This window comes from Lepeophtheirus salmonis, chromosome 4 (assembly GCF_016086655.4).
Source record: "Lepeophtheirus salmonis chromosome 4, UVic_Lsal_1.4, whole genome shotgun sequence".
In the NCBI taxonomy this organism is placed as follows: Eukaryota; Metazoa; Arthropoda; class Copepoda; order Siphonostomatoida; family Caligidae; genus Lepeophtheirus; species Lepeophtheirus salmonis.
This window is the reverse complement of record NC_052134.2, coordinates 21,190,268-21,208,678: the sequence shown is the minus strand read 5'-3', so window position 1 is coordinate 21,208,678 and position 18,411 is coordinate 21,190,268. Positions and strand designations below refer to the sequence as shown.

At 32.7% G+C, this 18,411-nt stretch overlaps 4 protein-coding genes across 14 annotated transcripts; 1 reads left to right on the top strand and 3 right to left on the bottom strand.

The window, feature by feature from the left end:
• Window positions 1-1,410: 1,410 nt before the first annotated feature.
• On the bottom strand, window positions 1,411-6,776 carry LOC121115678 (uncharacterized). Of its 8 annotated transcripts, none has more exons than XR_011779710.1 (7): window positions 6,428-6,691; window positions 5,756-6,352; window positions 5,402-5,491; window positions 3,270-3,377; window positions 1,982-2,009; window positions 1,631-1,827; window positions 1,411-1,575 (listed from the first exon to the last, which is right to left on the bottom strand). XR_011779710.1 is itself a non-coding variant. In XM_040709782.2 (6 exons), exons 1-6 carry the CDS (start codon window positions 6,529-6,531, stop codon window positions 1,566-1,568), a joined length of 1,068 nt encoding a protein of 355 aa, XP_040565716.1. In that variant the 5' UTR covers window positions 6,532-6,776; the 3' UTR covers window positions 1,411-1,565. The 8 variants fall into 8 exon arrangements, 6 of the variants coding, with proteins under 6 accessions (XP_040565716.1, XP_040565718.1, XP_071743815.1 ...); XR_011779709.1 differs by having other exon boundaries at window positions 1,669-1,827; XM_040709782.2 differs by lacking the exon at window positions 1,982-2,009 and having other exon boundaries at window positions 1,669-1,827; window positions 6,428-6,776.
• Window positions 6,777-8,802: 2,026 nt separating this feature from the next.
• On the bottom strand, window positions 8,803-11,604 carry LOC121115680 (uncharacterized). Of its 4 annotated transcripts, XR_005863643.2 has the most exons (4): window positions 11,447-11,604; window positions 11,166-11,370; window positions 10,002-10,679; window positions 8,803-9,943 (listed from the first exon to the last, which is right to left on the bottom strand). XR_005863643.2 is itself a non-coding variant. In XM_040709786.2 (3 exons), exons 1-3 carry the CDS (start codon window positions 11,531-11,533, stop codon window positions 10,180-10,182), a joined length of 792 nt encoding a protein of 263 aa, XP_040565720.1. In that variant the 5' UTR covers window positions 11,534-11,604; the 3' UTR covers window positions 8,803-10,179. The 4 variants fall into 4 exon arrangements, 3 of the variants coding, with proteins under 3 accessions (XP_040565720.1, XP_071743814.1, XP_040565722.1); XM_040709786.2 differs by having other exon boundaries at window positions 8,803-10,679; XM_071887713.1 differs by having other exon boundaries at window positions 8,803-10,679; window positions 10,913-11,370; window positions 11,447-11,585.
• Window positions 11,605-12,554: 950 nt separating this feature from the next.
• Window positions 12,555-13,518, top strand: l(1)G0004 (lethal (1) G0004). The gene is made up of 2 exons (XM_040709789.2): window positions 12,555-12,721; window positions 12,781-13,518. The coding sequence occupies exons 1-2, from the start codon at window positions 12,691-12,693 to the stop codon at window positions 13,413-13,415; spliced, it is 666 nt and encodes a 221-aa protein (XP_040565723.1). The 5' UTR covers window positions 12,555-12,690; the 3' UTR covers window positions 13,416-13,518.
• A 1,912-nt stretch (window positions 13,519-15,430) lies between these two features.
• Window positions 15,431-18,005, bottom strand: Taf7 (TATA-box binding protein associated factor 7). Its single transcript, XM_040709790.2, has one exon. The coding sequence runs from the start codon at window positions 17,415-17,417 to the stop codon at window positions 16,260-16,262; it is 1,158 nt and encodes a 385-aa protein (XP_040565724.1). The 5' UTR covers window positions 17,418-18,005; the 3' UTR covers window positions 15,431-16,259.
• Window positions 18,006-18,411: the final 406 nt, after the last annotated feature.

Here is an 18,411-nt window from a genome sequence, read left to right as displayed (position 1 = left end):
ACATCTATTCATTGTATTAATTTTGATAAAATTATATTTTTAATTAATAAATTATATCTTGTTGGAAGTTTAAAATTCAAAGTGTTCAGATTTTAATGAACCACTCGGTACAACAGCCTTTTTTTGCTTATAAAAGATTGGATACATGCCACCCTCTGCAGATGTCCCTATATACACATATATTTTATCAAGTTTCTTCAAGATATATTAAATTTGTCCACTTTATGCTGTAAAAATATAAACTATGAGCCACCAAGAAGTCAAATTGCCATCATGATGCAGTTTATTACGTCAGTGAAAATCTCTATGATGTGTCTAAATTGTACAATTTTTTTGATCGATTAGAGACGAGAAAAGTATGATAATTATAAGAAAAATATTTTTTTATTTCTAAAGAAATAATTATCTTTATCTACAATATGGAAATAAGATGTAATAACATAGCTTTAATACATTCTAGGGTCAGATATATGCATTAAACTATATAATAAAGAGATAATTATTTGATGAGAAGTAAGGTTTATGTTCTTTTATTTGTTCGTCCATTTTGACATCCAATAATTCAATATTTTACTTAATCTATAAATTGAATGCGAATGTCTGTGTGTGAGAGTTCTGGAATCACGGCCCAAAATAATGGATGGATTTTCCTGAAATTTTTCATGTAGGTTTTTAAGGCTCAAGAGATGGTTCTGATAACAATTTTTTTAGGCTTCAAGGCCATGGCGGGCTTAAAATAGTATTTTTCTAAAAAATAATTTTTTGACCAACAAATGACTATTTTGTATTAAACAAAAAAATAAGAGACCGTAAAATTTTGAAAATAATTTTTCAATTTGCACACTTTAAAGAAAAAATGAGATTATAAGATTTAAAGAAGAAAAAAAAGAAGAGAAAATAAGACAATTTTTGACAATTTTTAATATGAAAGATTATTGAGCGAATGTATGTTCAACTAGAATATTTTTTCTTCTCTAAATCTTATAATCTCCTTTTTTAAAAAGCACATGTGTTCAGAATCAACTTTAATTTCTTAATATCCCAGGCAACGCCCGGCAAACCTACTTTATCTCCTTGTAAGGGTGCTAAGGAACATTCCTACACCAGCACGCAGCGAGAATAACTCTTAATTTATTCATATCCCGGGCAACGCCGGGCAAGCCTCCTAAGTATTAATGAAAAAAGAGTTTTCGTTTTTACAAAGCTTGGTTGTTTAGGCCCCCAAAATGGCAAACATTAACAATGCTGACGTCACGTGAAAACGCTCTATTCCGAAGAATTATTGTATTTTCGTAATTTCATAATCGTGAAAATATGACTTACTATAACATACCAACTGATTTTGAGCCTTTTCTTCCCCATTTCTTCGTAAAAGTAGAAAAAGATTAAAATAAAGGTAGGGGCGTGATAAATTAATTTACTATTTATTTCAAATGTGTAGTAAAGGACGTTAAAAAAACCATATTTCATAATATTAACATAATTATAATCATTTCGGAAGATGCAATAGTTTATCACTTTCACAACCTTTTTTTTTATTAAAAAAAACAATAAAAGGATATTTTTTAGGGACGGCTGAAAAGAAAGAGAATAATTAGTTAATTAAAGAGTATCGTACAAATAAAAATACATGTATTTATGTTGTGAAGTTTTAATTAATATTCAAACCTGGACCTTCTTCCTCTGGACCTTGATCTTGAACGGCTTGAGGATCGAGAAGATCTAGATGATGAAGACCCTCTTCTAGATGACCTACTACGCCGATGTCTTCGTCCTCTACTACTATGTGATCTCCTGCTCCTTCTACTCCGCCGTCGATGTCTAGATCTGGAAAAATGAAAGATAAGAGGAGATCAATATCCGTTGTAATAAAAATGGCAAAATGATTTACTCAATTGGTGGTGTTAGGAGACCTCCATTTTTTTATATATATATACAGAGATGATCATTTGAAGTATATGTAAATATAAGTATGTCTTACCTTAACAGGTCAAATGTTACCTTACCTCCTGGAATTCAAAATCAAGCATTTTTTACTAATTAAATTATGACAAAATGTCTTCTAAAATGGGGTCACGATGATTTGCTAAAGGAACTTTCTATGATAGATTTTTTTTTAAAGTAAAAAAAAATAAAGTGCGACACTCTGCAACAGTCAGTCTATTATCGGACAAAACAAAACATCCATCCTTTTTTTGCAATTAATAAAAGTGAATTAACAATCCTATAACGCCCATGAGGCTAATGTCAGGCTTGAATATTGAGAGTCCTTCATTTTTGAACGCTTGAAATATTTGAAAGGCGTTCATTTCTTTGCTCCAATTTTATTGTTCTTTAACGAAATATTTTAATTCACAGCTAAAACCAATTGGGGGGAAAAGGGTTCACATGTTCAATTTTTGTACAAATTAAATATTGAACAATCATTTTTCTATCATGAACAGAAAAATAGTCCCAGCCTTCTTCATTGAACTCATATCTAGAATTCAATGCCTGGCCAATGACAAAGACATCTTTTACTCCAACAAATGTTTCAAAAATTCGAGCGAGAGTATTTAATTCGTAAATAGCTATGCCAATTATTTCAAAGCTGTTTACAATATAAATATTATCACTTGTTCTCTGCATTCTTGTCTTGGTGTAGAAAATGTCTCAAGGTTAATGTGTGCTCATAATTTTTACCATTATTACTCTTATTTGTTAGAACAAAAATGTAACTTTGTTTCAATTGAAAATCCGTCAGATTTTGAGTTTTTGGTTAGAAATTGAGATTTTTTTATTATTCAAAGTAAGTAACTGACTACTTCCTGCTCATGTTTATAATAAAATGAATGATTTTCTCCATATAAAAGCATCTCTAAAATATGATTTGTCATTTTTTGAAAAAAAAAAGTGATTTTGGTACTTTTTCTAGGAGCTAAGATAGATTGTTCCAGAAAAAAAAATATGTAAGACCGAAACAAAGAAATAATTCGGTCTCTAACAGAGTCTCAACACTAGTATTTATGGTGGCGTTATAGGTTTGTTAAAAACCCGATCCTTTAATGTACGGACAAAAAAATCAATATAAATAAGTTGTAATAAAAGAGGTAGAGTCAAAATATATCTACGAACTGATCACTTCAAATGGAGCTTACTTTGAAACTTATTTACAAAAAAAAAAAAAACAAGAATATAATTCATTATTATTAGGAATCCTCGAAAAGCGAGGTGAACGGATGAATGAAAAAAAAACCATAAAAAAAAAGGATCAGCGAGGAGGAATCTACCTGGAGCTTGATCTTGAACTTGATCTGCTATAGTAAGAGGACGAAGAAGTTGAATACCTTCTACGGGAGCTTCTTCGATGATGGCGTCTGTCCCTCGAGTCCTCAGAACTAAAAAACATAATCATTTAGAATTGTATAAATATTTAATCAAATGAAATTTCAATGAATATACAGTCAAACCTCTATTAAGCAGTCATGAAAGGAAAACTGAAAAAGACATGACTTGGTACTCGTGATCTCTTATACCAAGTTTACAAATTTGTCAAAATAATTTGAAAACTGGATAGTCCCGGTTAGTACGGTGGCCGATAGACCAGGTTTGACTGTAATAGTGTTGGATTTGAGTCAAAATTTACGAGTTCGGTGGTCCCAAGTTTGTTTTAGTTCTGCGTCAATTCGAAGTGTTTGTGTTAGGACACCCTCTTATTATCTTGGCCGATCCACTATCGCTAATCCTACTAATTTTGGATGGGTTCGCTAACGTTAATCCACTAATTAAATTATTTGAATGCAAATGACCCGCGATTACCATGGAACCCATCTATTCAGAGGTTCCCAACAAGGGAGTAATTATGGATATTCAGGGGGAACAGAGATGTTTTTTTGTTCTGGAACTAAATTCTCTTATGCAGCTAACATCCTCCCATCCCTCCAGTGACAGCTAAATACTATTCGAAAAGAAACCTCTTAAATGGCCAGCCACCTCCAACCCCTATCAAATTGATTTTTTTTTTTTTTAGGTCTTCAATATAATTTGTATTTATAGTCCTTGAGACCTCTTCCTCACTTGACTTCCTGGAAGTGGCGCTAACAGGGTGACATGACAAAGGCAATGGGTTTATAAATCTAAGTGGATTTTGGTGAGTCCATTAAGAACAAACTCAAAGCATAACTGAAACTGTAGGTTCAAATATCAAATCTTTAAAAACCAGTAGATCTTTATGTAGCAATGACGAGACTAGCATTCATACAATTTTGGAATTCCGCTAATTACTAATCCTCTAATATTTTCTTAGTCCACGAATTAGCGAAAATTAGTGCAATGCATATATCTGTTTAGGATATATAAGATCGATTTTTGGTGGAGCAACTGGGAAAATAGAACTATGCGTCATTGAATTATAGAACCTTCCCAATTGTTGATATCGTTTGTCGTTGAGTCTTTAGGTAGATTTTTAGTGGAATATCGCGCAAGGAGGCAAATTTGAACGATAAAATCATACTCCACAAAATCCACAAACAATGATAGAGGCAATAAGGAAAGGTCCAAAGGACAATAAGGCATAGTTCTTCTTTGCCCCTTGCTCCACCAAAAATCGACCTATAACTTAAGTTTCAGATTTTCCACATATGTGGACGTCAACACAAAATCAACCAAAAGTGACTTTTCTTAAAATAGAGTCTGGATTATATTTGTATCCTTCGAAGAATTACTATTTTCAATTTTTGTCAACAATGATCATTCTTATTCATCCTTTGGGAGCGCCGTAAATTGCTAATTAAAGAAGCAAAAGCTTCTCGTCATAATGAAAGAATGATAAACTAATAGATTTTATGTATTTAAAAGGTCATATCGGAGTCAAATTAAGTATCACAAATCAAATTAAGGTTTTAACCCATAGTCAACATTCTTAGGTATGTTAATTTATCCCAGAAATTTGAATACGGTAGCTATAACTCACCGAAATATGGGCATGAAACTCCAAGGGTCGTTAATATATTTTATAAAGTATGTAAACCAAAAAAAATAGGATTTTTTTGTGTTATGTTTTCATTTGATACTTATGATTCTATGATAGTTTTGTAAAATACGTATTAGCTTTAAATGGGTCCATTGGACCCAATGATATCTTCAGGCTTAATACAAGAACTCTTCCTTTAACAGGAAAGGAATAGTCTGTAGATTTTTTCTGTCCTTTTGAGTGAAACTAGATAGAAATTTGACTATTCGTTAATCGAATGTTTTTATTATAATTCGAATTCAACCAGAGTGGAATTACTCAAAAAAAAAGAAGAAAAAAAAGTCTTTTGGCCGAATTCGATGAATTTTCAATAAAAATTGTCGACTTATATTTATAAAATTGAATAATACCCGAATCCAACACTATAGTTTATACTAATTGATGACAAACCTTGAACGCCCAGATGAGGGACTTCGGCTTCTGCTTCTACTATAGCTAGCACTTCGACTACGACTCCGTTTCCTTCTATCAGAATACGACCTGTAATGAAAAAATATTATCAACATGTCATTGGATAACGGTAATTGGAGTAATTATATTATTATATAACTTCCAAAGGACTTTGAGCATTATTATTTTTTCTTTTCTTCAAAGGATAATGAAACTTAATTAATTGCTATTCCATACATTTTGAGAATATTTATGCAGAAGAAAAATTTGAAATCAATTACTTTGAAATACAGAGTAATTAATTATAACTGTATTCTGAAAGCCTTTTAGATATTGAATAAGTGCAATAATTACGATGAAGATGATCTCCTCCTTTTTTGCTTTTTGCTTCGTCCTCTCGAGCGTGATCGAGACCTCGAAGGAGAAGAAGACTGGGATCTCTCTCTTGAAGGACTATCATCTTTTTTAGATGAGGGTTCATCCCCCCATAGATCATATTTCCCAAGATCCTCACTCGAACCCTCATCCGATTCTTCTTCGTCATTCATGAGAGGATTAGTAATGGTGCCTGATGACTCTTTGGACTTGATGGTCATGCCACGAAATTTCTTTTTCTTCCTGCCAAAGTCATCATACTCATCGGAATCCGAGTCATACGACTTATATTCCACGTTTTCACGCTCATTGAAACCCCCACCAACCCCGGTTCGCTCCTCTATTTGTCCGAATTTGGGTCCATTGCACATGTTGCAAGTGCTTCGTCGGGCCCAGTTCACGTTTCCACATTTGGAGCATTGCCAATCCTCGGCGGAAAAGAGACCTTTCGACTTCTCAGCTGCATTTTTCCCTATTTCGATCCCACCATTAGATGATAAATTATTGGATGAGACTGGACGCTCCGCGTTGCAGCGATTGCAATTGGATCGGCGGGCAAAGTTCACATTGCCGCAACTTCATGAGCAATAAGGCACAATCATTCAAAAGAAATATTCTTAAATTCAATAGAATACGAAAAGGAATACTTACTCAGAGTCTGGACAAGTCCAATCTTCTTCCCGGGGCTTAAACTCGCCACGTTTAGCCGTCGAAGAGCTCATCGCTGATGATTGAGGAGTTGTCTCCTCCAACATACTTTGGTCGGATTCACAACAGTGTGCGAAGAATCTTGGATTCAATAACTATATATGGACATTCCTTCCAATTCTTCTCTCAAAATGAAAAATATATTATTATATATTTAAATGTTTGAAACGTTTCTTTCTCTTTGTCTCTGCCTCTATCTCTTCATTTAGCTGCCTCAATTCCTTTCCCCCTCTCGCTCTTGACTCGCTCTCTTGCTCTCTCACCTCAACTTCGACACTGCCTTTCCCCTACTAATATTATAATTATTAATTTATATTTAATACTCTAATTTATTAATTAATATTCTTCTTTAAATACTACTACAGCAGTGGTTCTCAAACTCTATTTTTTTATTATAATGGTGGTCTTTGTATATTTTTGATGGCCAGTAAATCCTTTTATATTTAATATGTGACCCTTCAAGAAGCCAGAATGACTTTTCTAGATTAGATACAAAAATTTTATTCATGGACAAATAATTATCTTCAACTTCTATGAACAAATTATTCTGATTAATCCTTTGACCAGGGAGTGGGCTGGAGGGGCTGTGGCCTCCCCGATTAAGGAACCTTGCTTTTTACTAGAAAATTTAATTCAAAAAAAATATACAAAATTCTGTGAATAACTTTGGATTTTTGAAATTTTTCTACAAAAAATTTAAAATTGGAATTTTTTTTTTCATTTTTTATATTTCAAATTTAATTTTTCAATTTCTTTTTCAAAAAATTTAAAATTTTGTGAACAGCTGTATATCTTTGAAATTAAAATTTTAAAAAAATTCGCCAAGTTTCCCAAAACGCCCCACTCTACAGACTTTCAATAGTCTATTTTTTAATAAAAAATAGCTTTTTGTTACGGGAAACTTTGGATCTTGTTTGTACTTGGGTCCCACATAATTTTTTTTTTTCTTAAATAAATTTAAGAAGATATATTTTTTCAAACGTCCTTTTTTAATAAATGGTATGCAATGTATGACATTTTTTAAAGAAATAATAGTTATTTACTTTTTTAGAAAAGAACAATCCTTTTTATTTTTTGCATGACATTTTAAAAGACATTTCGAATGGATACCTTTTATATATATATATATATATTTCTGACACTACTTTTTCTCGAATTGGGTGTCCCCTTTTCCTTTTAATACCCTATCAAATTCCTTTTCTGGGGGGCGCATAGACCTTGTTGATCCCCCTACCACTGCTATTACACTTATGTCTCCAAGTATCAAACTGAAGTTGAACGAAGATTTTTTTCCCCCCTTGTTTGATTGTTAGTCACCAGGATTTGGGCAAAAGTGACAGATCGATTTTTATCAGACTTGTTACGTAGATTATATATGGTCACACGAAGAAGCTATTAAATTTTGAGAGATCAATGTCAAAGGTCATGCAAATATAATACTTCAAAAAGCATAATCAACCATAACTTTGGAACAAATAGAGATACATAACTCAATTTGATTTTGGGCAAAGGTTTTGTGCTTCGCCGAGTGCCCATTCTAGTTAGAATTTATTATTTTTAATTCATGTTATACTGGGTGGTCCATTGAAATCTGAACACTTACTAATGTAATAATTAATTAAGGTTAATTGATTGAAATTAATTCATAATTCGATATATTCAAGCATAAATAATTAGTTACAAAACAACAAAAAAAACTGAGCTCTGTAGCTTACGAACAATTCGAGAAAATAACACTTGAACGTAAACGACGAATTTCCATTCGAGTACTCAAAGCAGTTGGGTGTATCCAGGACCATCTTCTATGCTGTCAGCAAGTCTGAAACTTTGTAGAGGAAGAAGGGCTCTGTCAAACAGGTCAATCCCCTCAAGTCCACCAGAGAGTAATAAAAAAAGTTGGTAGAGAGAGCCTTGTGAGGATAGTGAGGTCACTTTTGAATTAGTCTTTTGACACTTTGAACCCCTACAGCCATGATGCCAACCCCTTGACTACACCTTTTGGGTGCATGTCGAGAGAAGGCCTGCAGTGTCCGTCATTCAAACGCCGAGGCCCTCAAACCTATTGTCAGCCATCACTGGGACGCCATGACAGAATACTACATCCGCAGTTGGTTGCCCTGTGTGTCTGAGCTCTCTTAATGATTAAGAGAGTTCATACACACATCTATTTATAGTATTAATTTGGTTTAAATTCCATTGTTAATTAACTAATTATATCTTGTTTAAGTTTAAAATTCAAAGTGGTCAGATTTTAATGGACCACTCGGTATATTCTCTTAAAACAGTTCAGAAGTGATTCAGACGACCATAAAACTTCGTAGTTAGATATATAAATATATATTTTTCAGTAATGATTAATTTGTATCATAATTAACTCTGCAGGAATAAGTACAAAATTTATAGAAAAATAATTAACTTCTTCGAGAAGAACGAGAATAAAAAGGATTGGAAAAAAAATATGGATATTATGCTAAGATACTGCATTTTATAGAAACTCTATGTAAATATAAATAGTGTATTCTTATTGGTGAAAACTTTTTAAAGATCAATGAAATTATGTTATATATAAGTATTATATTATTCCATTGATATATAAGAAAGGCTTCAAATATCACAGAGGGAAAGAAATATTTTTTTACCATTACAAAAGATATGCAGATACCTTTGAGCGAAGAAATAAATAAGCCTCTCTATGCTTCTCAATATCATTCGTATCATATAACGCATCAACTTTTTTTCGAGCAGTTCTTAGATTTTGAATGACTTCCCTACTAATTTCCTTATAATACCCCTCTCGAATCAATTCCTTGTTGAGAAATACTAGACTTCTCTTTAGAGCACCATGCATAGACTCCCCCATGTTCTTGAATATCAGTTGTACGGATTGGCTCTCATCCGTACTGATCATCTGAAGGTAACAAACATTTTCATGGTTAAAAAGCCTTAATTCTGAATACTCAGAGAGATCAGATAAATTAGTATTTAATTGAAGTAACTCCTTCGGAAGGGACGTAACTAGTTTCTCTGTAAAAGATCCAAAGGGAACATTTGACTTTTGAAGAAGAGATTTCGCAACGTGTCGTGTGGAATTAAGTTTATGAAGATATTCTCCAATGGATTCGCGTGTTGAAGTTATGGGGAGTGAGGTTTTATGTTTTTGAATAGGGATTTTAGATTCTTGCATTACTTGAAGGAAGTCAAATGCTGTCAAGCGAAATTGAGATAATGGTTGACTTGTGATTCGAATTTTTTCAGGAGCAGTAAATACTAGAAACAAGTGTATACTCAAAGGAATGTATTTGGGATGTTTATTTATCTCTGGTATCTCTGAGTGCACCTTCCATGGCTCAACTCTCGGTAAACGTTGTGGTAGCCGGAATACTTGATAAAACTGTTCGGATGAGAAGTGTGAAGTGAAAAGAACTTTTAAGAACCAGAACTCTCCATTTAAATCACTATCTAATAAGTTTAATATGTCAAACTTAATAATACTGTCTTTTGTGACGGAGATATTTACTTGGATCTTGGATGAATCTATCTGCGGCAGAAGTTCGTACTGCGATAAGAGAACTGAATTTTGGCTGAGGATTTTGTTTATTTTACCAAGAGACTTAGATGCCTCAAGGGTTTTTCTTAGAAGAGCTGGCCTAGAGAGATTGTGAACATCTTCACTTTCTTCGTTATCATTGTGTGATTCAGGTTGAAATGGCAGCTTCCAGGTGTAGATAGCTCCACTTTTTTTTAATACAAGAGCCAAGGGCTCGTCGCAAACAAAACCCTGCAACATCCGTTTGTATTTTTGTTACATTGTACTCTTTGTTATATTCGAAAAGACAACCATTTTTATCAAGGATGTAAAATGCCTTTGGAAACGTTTGAATGTCTACAATCTCCTTGTACGTTATAATATCATCTTTAATCCTTTCTTTCTTATGAAATTTGAGTAGATCTAAGAGATTATTATTGGATCTAGGGTACAAGTAATACTCTAAGTAAGGATTTTTATAGTGATTAGGTAGATGAAAGGGATTGGAGACTTTATTATCATTGCAATAGGACATACAAGTGTAAATAGGGTCATCATTGCTGGCGATGAAAATAAACAATGAGGTTCCAGAAGGACTTTCAATTTCTAATCCATCCATGACTTCCTTATTCATTTCTAATGCTTTAATTAAATAGAGTCCATATACTTCTAAAATAAAAAAAATATATATTTTGTTAAGCATGTTGAGCAGACTCACATGTTTTTGAATTAATAATTTAAGGGATATAAGATGTGCTCAAGCATTTATGTCGCGACTATCATTTCAATTAGGGTTAAATGTTGCTATGTAATTTTTGATCAAACAGGGAAACAGCAAGTGATTGAGCACATCTTAGACCCCTTAAATAATTATTAAAAACAAGGTGCACAATATTCTTTACTTATATACAACATCCTGAAAAATATATAAAGTATAACTTTTGATTCATTGCATCATATTCTAGATGGTGCAAGAGGCTTAAAAATTGTCAATTTCAACCCAAAAATCCTTTTTTTTTTTCAAATTAAAATAGTCTGAGAGGCTTCAAATTTTCTCAGCCAGTTTTTTGATTGCCTCTAGTATAAAATATATTTTTGAAAAAGGATAGTCTAATTTTTTTTTTTTTTTTTTTGGGGTGGGGGGTATGAGAGAACCTTTGCCTAACAATTCGGGGAGTTGAGCTAATTTCTTGCAGCTCCAAGAAGATGAATTGCTCTGACATTGCGTGGACCACAGGGATCCATCCTCATGAAAAGAAAAGATTAGGTCTTTCGTGGGATCTAATGCATAAACAATTGCATGTTCCTCAAATTCCATGACTGTTCGCGGCTTTTCCATCCATTTCTCGCCTTCCCATGACTTTTTGTTATAATATAGAAATATAAAAATTAGATTTAAACTCTTTAAAAAATCATAGCATTGGTAGGTTACCTACTTCTTCAACGAGAATTATTTCAGAGGGGTAGGCCAGATAAAAGACGGAAGGCTCAGAACAGAGATGAAAAAAAAACTTGGGCGCCATGAAGATTTTTAAACATAGATTTAATGAAATTTTCAAAACAGAAGAAATAGAAGAAGAAGAGAGGTTTAGTGAACTGATTCTGAGATTTATCCATAAATTTACTAAAAATACAAACTTTAATGATTGATCCGGGATTGCAACTCCCCCATGTAGATCCCTGATTATTCCTCTTCACTTGTGATTTTTAGAAGATGATCCATTATTTAATCAAACAAACTCAGGATTTGAAAAATCGATGAAGTAGGCCTACATCTAGCTAGTGTTAGTTTTGGCCTATTGGCTCCGAAGATAACTACACTCGCTTACTATAATGAGTGAAATAGTTTCTTATTGAAAATTGAAAGATTATATAACAATATCTAATTTTCAAGAGCAAATTCATTAATAATTATTATTTGTACAAGTATTATTCTTAGAAAACCCATAAACATAGGTCTAAAAAATTTTGGGTAGTGAATAGTACATTATTTTTTACTCATTAGCAATGTCTAGGAGTTTCAAATAATATAAGTATATTATATTACGTATGTAATATTCTGAATTAACAGAGGAAAGTAAGAAAGGTATATTAAAATAACCACGTAATGTTAAAATTAAAAGGATAAAATGTTATATTTTTATAATTTAACAACATTCAAATTATTTCAACTAGTAATTCCCAAACTTTTCATTACTGCAGAGCCCTAAAGCATTTTTAATATCCTGCAGCATATAAAATATGCTTAATTAAATGTTTTATTTATCCTCTATGTAATCTTTTACGGAGCCCCGGTTGGGTATGTATGGTCTTAATTATAACAAAGCTCAACGCTAAATGGATTGATTACACGGGACTCAAATCCCAAGCCGTATACGTTGCAGTGCATAAACTAAATCCCTGCGGTTATACTGTTTCAACCCTATAGGTTGTAAGAATTTCTAAAACTATTTTTTTTTAAACAGAATAGGTTGCATTATTTATCTTGTGCTAGTCCATACTAATATAACCAGCTACAATTATTTCATTGATATTTGTTTGTTTACTTTATAGAAGTCCAGCAGCTAATGGAAAGCTTCTTTTTAACTATTTAATATTTGTTATTGACAATTCACAATAATAAGTGACTGAGTCCACGTGGGAAGTTGATTCTTGATTCTAGTTGGAGTTATCAGTCATTATGGCAGCGAAACGAAAAATTACGGAAAATGGTAAGATTTATTAATTCTGAATGTATTACTTATTTTTAATAAATTTACTTGATTTACAGAAGAGGATAAGGCCATGGAAGTCCAAGGGGAAGAAACAACTTTGCCCAAGTTCCTCGTTCCACCTGTGAAACGGGAAAAGCTCTCAGATGGAATTGAACTCCGTAAAATCCCTGTCCCTAATAACCGATACTCCCCACTCAAAGAGAACTGGCTCAAGATCTTCAATCCCGTCGTTGAGATCCTCAAACTACAAATCCGATTCAACCTAAAAACACGAAATGTGGAAATACGGAACTCAGCCGAAACAAAAGACTTGAATCATCTGCAAAAGGCGGCGGACTTTGTCCGTGCCTTTATTTTCGGCTTTGAAGTGGAAGATGCTCTTGCTCTTCTCCGTTTGGATGATCTCTTTTTGGATTCTTTTCAGGTCACTGACGTTAAATCGCTCAAAGGAGATCATCTCTCCAGAGCGATTGGTCGTATTGCTGGTAAGGGAGGGCGAACCAAGTATACGATTGAGAATGTAACAAAAACACGTATTGTACTAGCAGATTCAAAAATACATTTACTTGGATCTTATCAAAATATACAAATTGCGAAAAGAGCTTTGTGTAATTTGATTTTGGGATCACCGCCTTCCAAAGTGTATGGAACTCTACGCTCTGTGTCTGCAAGATCTTCTGAGCGATTCTAACAACATACACATCCATTTCCTAAATTTATATTTTGTTTTAAAATTCATACTGTAACATTGAATCTATACGCCGAATAGTATAATAAAAGTGTTTTTCCATTGATTTATCCCCTATTGGCTATTATTTTACTTATAATATATAAAGAGGTAATCAATTATCTCCGGTTTCCCTTGGAACACCGTTGTTTATCCAAGGCAATAGTCTAGAACGGACCTCATTATTATTCGTGTGAAAATGTTCCGCCCAATCCCTCTCGAAGTCATTTAATTCCTCTTTAGCAAAATTAATACAGTCCATTACATTGATAGGCATATCTTCACATATCTCCTTTCTTCGTTGGTATATTTTATCACCAATGGCGCGGCTATGAATGAGTTGAATGGCTCGAACAGAATCTGATTTGGTAATTTGTTTAACTTCCTTCAACTCTCTGTATAGAACACTACCAATTTTGAGAGTATGGTCGGAGGAAACTATTCTATGAATCTCTTTGATACTCAAATGAATATTGTCTGTATCATATTCATCCATTATTTTCCTATTTTTTAGAAGTAAAATAATGGATAAATTGCACAACATCTGCCATTTAACCAATTTATAATAACATTATCGAAAGATTCTCAATAAAAAATTAAATATATTATTTTTGCCCTTTTTTGGATGGGAGGACCGAGGTGTGTGAGCTAAAAATGACATCGTAGAATAACTACATTTGCTATAGCAGCCTCCGAGTGTACCGTTTTTGAAAGTGGAGGGGTCCATTATTGTAATTAAATTAAATATTTTTTTTTTTTTTGCTGCTATGTTAGGTGACTAACCATTCTCAATTGTCCGAGACATGTCCTATTTTTACATCCTGTGCTAAGAGTCTGGCGAACTTTCTTTTTTAATATTTCTCTAATTGGTCAGATAGAGTTGCACTGATAAAGTAAGCATTATAGTATTAAAATCTGAGCTATTAATGGTCTATGAAGTCCATATACACTAAATATATTTCCTTCTCTAGGAACGACCAAGTATCGAACCTACGCACATTGAGTTCATGAGAATAATTTATTCCCAGAACGTTGTCCATTGTGCTGCATCGTTCCAAAGTGATTATAACTTTTTAAATAATTCAAGAAATATCCCATTTTTTATGTGTTAAGTCAATTTTCATAATATAAAAAGTAGTTTTCCCTAATTTAATATTCAATAGGGATTTTTGTAATATTAAAAAAATATACAAATAAGTCAATTTAAATATAAAGAAAGATCAAAATCAGTTTTTTTATTTAAAAAAAATGGAATTGGCAATCTATAGAGTAGAAAACCTCTGCCTAAAATCAAATAGTGACATATAATTTTCGTAAAATGTTTGATCAAAATCGATCGGTAACTTTTCCTGTTGACTAACAAACATAGAAAAAAACGTAACTTCATTAGCGGAGATAATGAACAATAATCTAAATTTTACTAATTCCCCAAAACCAACACAAATTGGGCCACATCGTGGGCTGAGAGCCAAATCCTAATAACTAAAATAAAAAAATAGGAACTGCGTTTTTTTATATGAATAATGGCGATTTCTAATTTTCACATTCAAATGGATCTGATAAATTTATTTCAACAGTCTGATTTTTTTTAAAAGTATTAAATCTAATATTACATTTCTAGGATGACATATATGGAATAAGACTCATAGTTCAATTTTTGATTAACAAAAATTTGGCCCTCTTTAACTTTTTTTTCTTTTTTTAAATCAAAATAAGAACGCCATAGCTATATGATCATTGTAAATTCACAAATAGTGAGGTGGTCTCCCACTATGTTGCACAACCACTGTATAGGTTACTTCCTTACCACATGATAACTTTTCTGCACTAACTGTAATTAAAAAAAGTTGAACAACAACCCACACTGGTGTAGAATACTCTTATTTAGGGTTGCACCTTTCGCGATGTTGAAAGTGAAAAAAATGACAAGTTATCAAACCTTTCTTTAATTTGTAATATGGAAAATTGTTCGGCGACAGTTTCAAATTTTTCAAGTTTATTTATTGACATTCTAAGATTATAAGAAAATGAGGCTTAAAAGGAATCAATGTTAATTTTAATTGTCACTGAAATTAACACAAGAATCTCTCTCAATAAGGTTTTTTGTAATATAATAGGATAGGTACTATAGGGGCTAAATACATTTGGAAAATCTAAAGCAAATATGTAAAATAGAGTGGTATCTTAAATATTTTTTTGAACATGTTGGAAAGGATCATAGTACAGAATATTCCTTTTGTTTCGAGTAGCATATACTATAGTTTTACTTATATGCTTTATAGTACTGTTAGATTGAGATTAAGGACAAAAAAAAGTGCGTGCTATACGCGGAACAACAAATCTCTATATTACTAAATTAAATAATCATTTTAAGGGGAAATTATATTAAATCTATTGAAAGATTGTTTACTCATCTAAAATAGTAGTTAATTATACGTTGCTCTATTTTGTTTTGAATTAATTATTTTTAAGGTAAAAAGGCTATTATTTTTGATCAAATTTATAAATTTCAAGGAGGATGTACATTGCACAATCTCTAAACCATCAAGAAATGTATTTTCTAAAAAAGGTCGTAAAAACGTGTTTTTTTTTTAAATCTTAAATATTTGGGCAACATTAGCTACTCCCCTCTCAAAAAAGAGCTCCACGGGTTGGAAATCACTTCTCAAAACATTAACCAATATCCTAATATTTCTTCATATTTTATGAAAAGGAATACACTTTTGGACAATATCATCTTTCCAACATTTCGAGAGAAAAAAAAAGCAATTTAATTACATTTACAGTTATGATACAATATTATTTATTCTAGGAAAACATCATGGACATAGACTCTTCATCCACAACTTTTTGATCAATCTCACGATTCAAATCATTCAATGTCTCTTTAAATCTTTGTAGTAAGACTTGATTATCACAATGAGCAATATTATTCTCCAAGTCAATCTTTTGTTGTCTCAATTGATTGATTTCCATTCGAAGTTTCTCCAACTTCTGAGCCACAATTCCCTTTTCTTTCTTCTCCTCGTTCTTTGGAGGAAACATTTCCTTTGAAAACTGAGTGGGTCCACTTTGAGAGGTTCCTTTAGTGCTATCAGTTTGAAAAAATGTATTACTATCATCCCCTTCAGAGTCAATATCTACATCCGCATTGGGTCTATCATCATCCGAGTCCGAGAGAGCACCAAAGATATCATGAGCCTCAACAGTGACCTTTGACTCATCTGTTGTAAGGGGAGCCTCTTCTTTCATATCCTTTTTAGCTTTACCCATATTCAACTCTTCTTCTGTCACAAGTTCCCATTTGACAGAAGCAGCGTCGTTATCTACTCGAAATAAGCGTTTGACTTCTTTCTCGACTTCTGGAGCCTCTACAAATTTCTTTTTAAGCGTTTTTCGAAACCTTCTTTTTCTACAGTTTTTCATGGGATTTGTAAGACCATGAGGATATCTATACTTTCGATCTGCTTTGATTGGATCCTGACGTTTAACCTTGGGCTCTTCAGCTGCCGTCTCCTCATCCTCACTGGGTTCTCCTTCTTTGCAAATGAGGATTTGGCAAATGTCTGCTGTTTTGTAAAAGTTTTTCTTATCAATGGTTTTGTATGAGCCAATGACGGTGGGGAGGTCCATGAGCTTGGTGTTCATGCTCCATCCGTCAAACTCGATATATCCCTTTCTCAAATAAGAAGTGTTGGTACTCGTCTTGTCGGGCTCCAACTGAATAGCGAGTCGCTCCTTGATATTGGAGGCTCCAGAGCGAAGAGCCTCTCTCAATGCTTCGGCTGGCTCCTTGGGCAATCGCATAATGAACTGATTTTCCAACTCTGCTGGGCCGGTAGGAGGGGGGAGCCATCCTGGATAAAATCCTTGGTTCGATGAAGGATCGTCCAATGCTATACCTCCGAGGGGAGGCGAAGCGGGGACATGGCGTCTCTTATTGGTGTTAGATCGTGGAGGGTGCATTCTTTATTGGAATATTACAATATATAGATTAGTGATTACTAATCCCAATCTCCGACCAAATCCTCAATAATTACTCACTTAATTATATTTATATTGTTTACTTGGATTGACTTGTTAATGGTTGTTACAAGTTCTTCAATAACCATGTAAACAAAAACCAAATTATTCTATGTTTTATGACGTCATAGTACAAACACTTTGAAGTTTCTACCAATTTTATTTTGACATTCTATGCTAGTAATTATTATTTATTAGCTACTAGCTCGAAATAGATTAGAGGCTAACGCGTGCACTCCTAGCTAGTACCTGTGGCCTGTACATGCAATCATGAATGAATAAGGATCCATTTTTTGGATATTTTAATCAATCAATTAATAAATTATCAAGATCAGTGTTTTTCAACCTATATTGTTCCGCGGTGTGACACTGTAAAAATATCTTTTTACATCGTTATATTACCTTATATCCAAAATGTAGATAACAATTATCTATTACAATGGAAAAAATAAGATATTTTATCATCCCTGTTCAATAAAAAAAAGGAATAGAAATTCAGACATTTCACATATATTTTCAGTATATATTAGTTATTTCTTTGATTCTATTCAAATATCACTCTTTCATCAAAAAGAATATACCTGATTTTTGTCAACGATATCTTAGATTATAATGAAGTTTCAAGGTTAGAAAATATTATTTACTATATTGGATTGTTTATTCTATTTTAATTAAAGGAGTCAAATAAATCTGCTCAGCCATATAAATATAATTCCTTGGCTCAGATCATAAAATAATTTAACCATTTTAATAGTTAAAAATTAGTGCCAGGAGCAAAGCTCGTCAATTGGTACCCGATTAAGTAATCTGCTTAATCAAACCCAGTTATGAATGATAATGTATGTAATGAGAATCTTATTAATTTATTACTTAATAGAAAATAGTTTTTTTAAATCAATTTCTTCTCTGAAAGAATGAATATTATGCAAAAACGAAA

Excerpts from the sequence above, each read along its gene's own strand:
- LOC121115678 (XM_071887714.1), bottom strand. The coding sequence starts at position 6,531 with ATGTTGGAGGAGACAACTCCTCAATCATCAGCGATGAGCTCTTCGACG. Across the intron at positions 6,353-6,427 it reads TGGACTTGTCCAGACTCTGA|TTGCGGCAATGTGAACTTTG; the intron begins GTAAGTATTCCT and ends TTGCTCATGAAG. Across the intron at positions 1,828-3,269 it reads AGTTCAAGATCAAGCTCCAG|ATCTAGACATCGACGGCGGA; the intron begins GTAGATTCCTCC and ends TCATTTTTCCAG.
- LOC121115680 (XM_071887713.1), bottom strand. The coding sequence starts at position 10,271 with ATGTTGCAGGGTTTTGTTTGCGACGAGCCCTTGGCTCTTGTATTAAAA.
- Taf7 (XM_040709790.2), bottom strand. The coding sequence starts at position 17,417 with ATGCACCCTCCACGATCTAACACCAATAAGAGACGCCATGTCCCCGCT.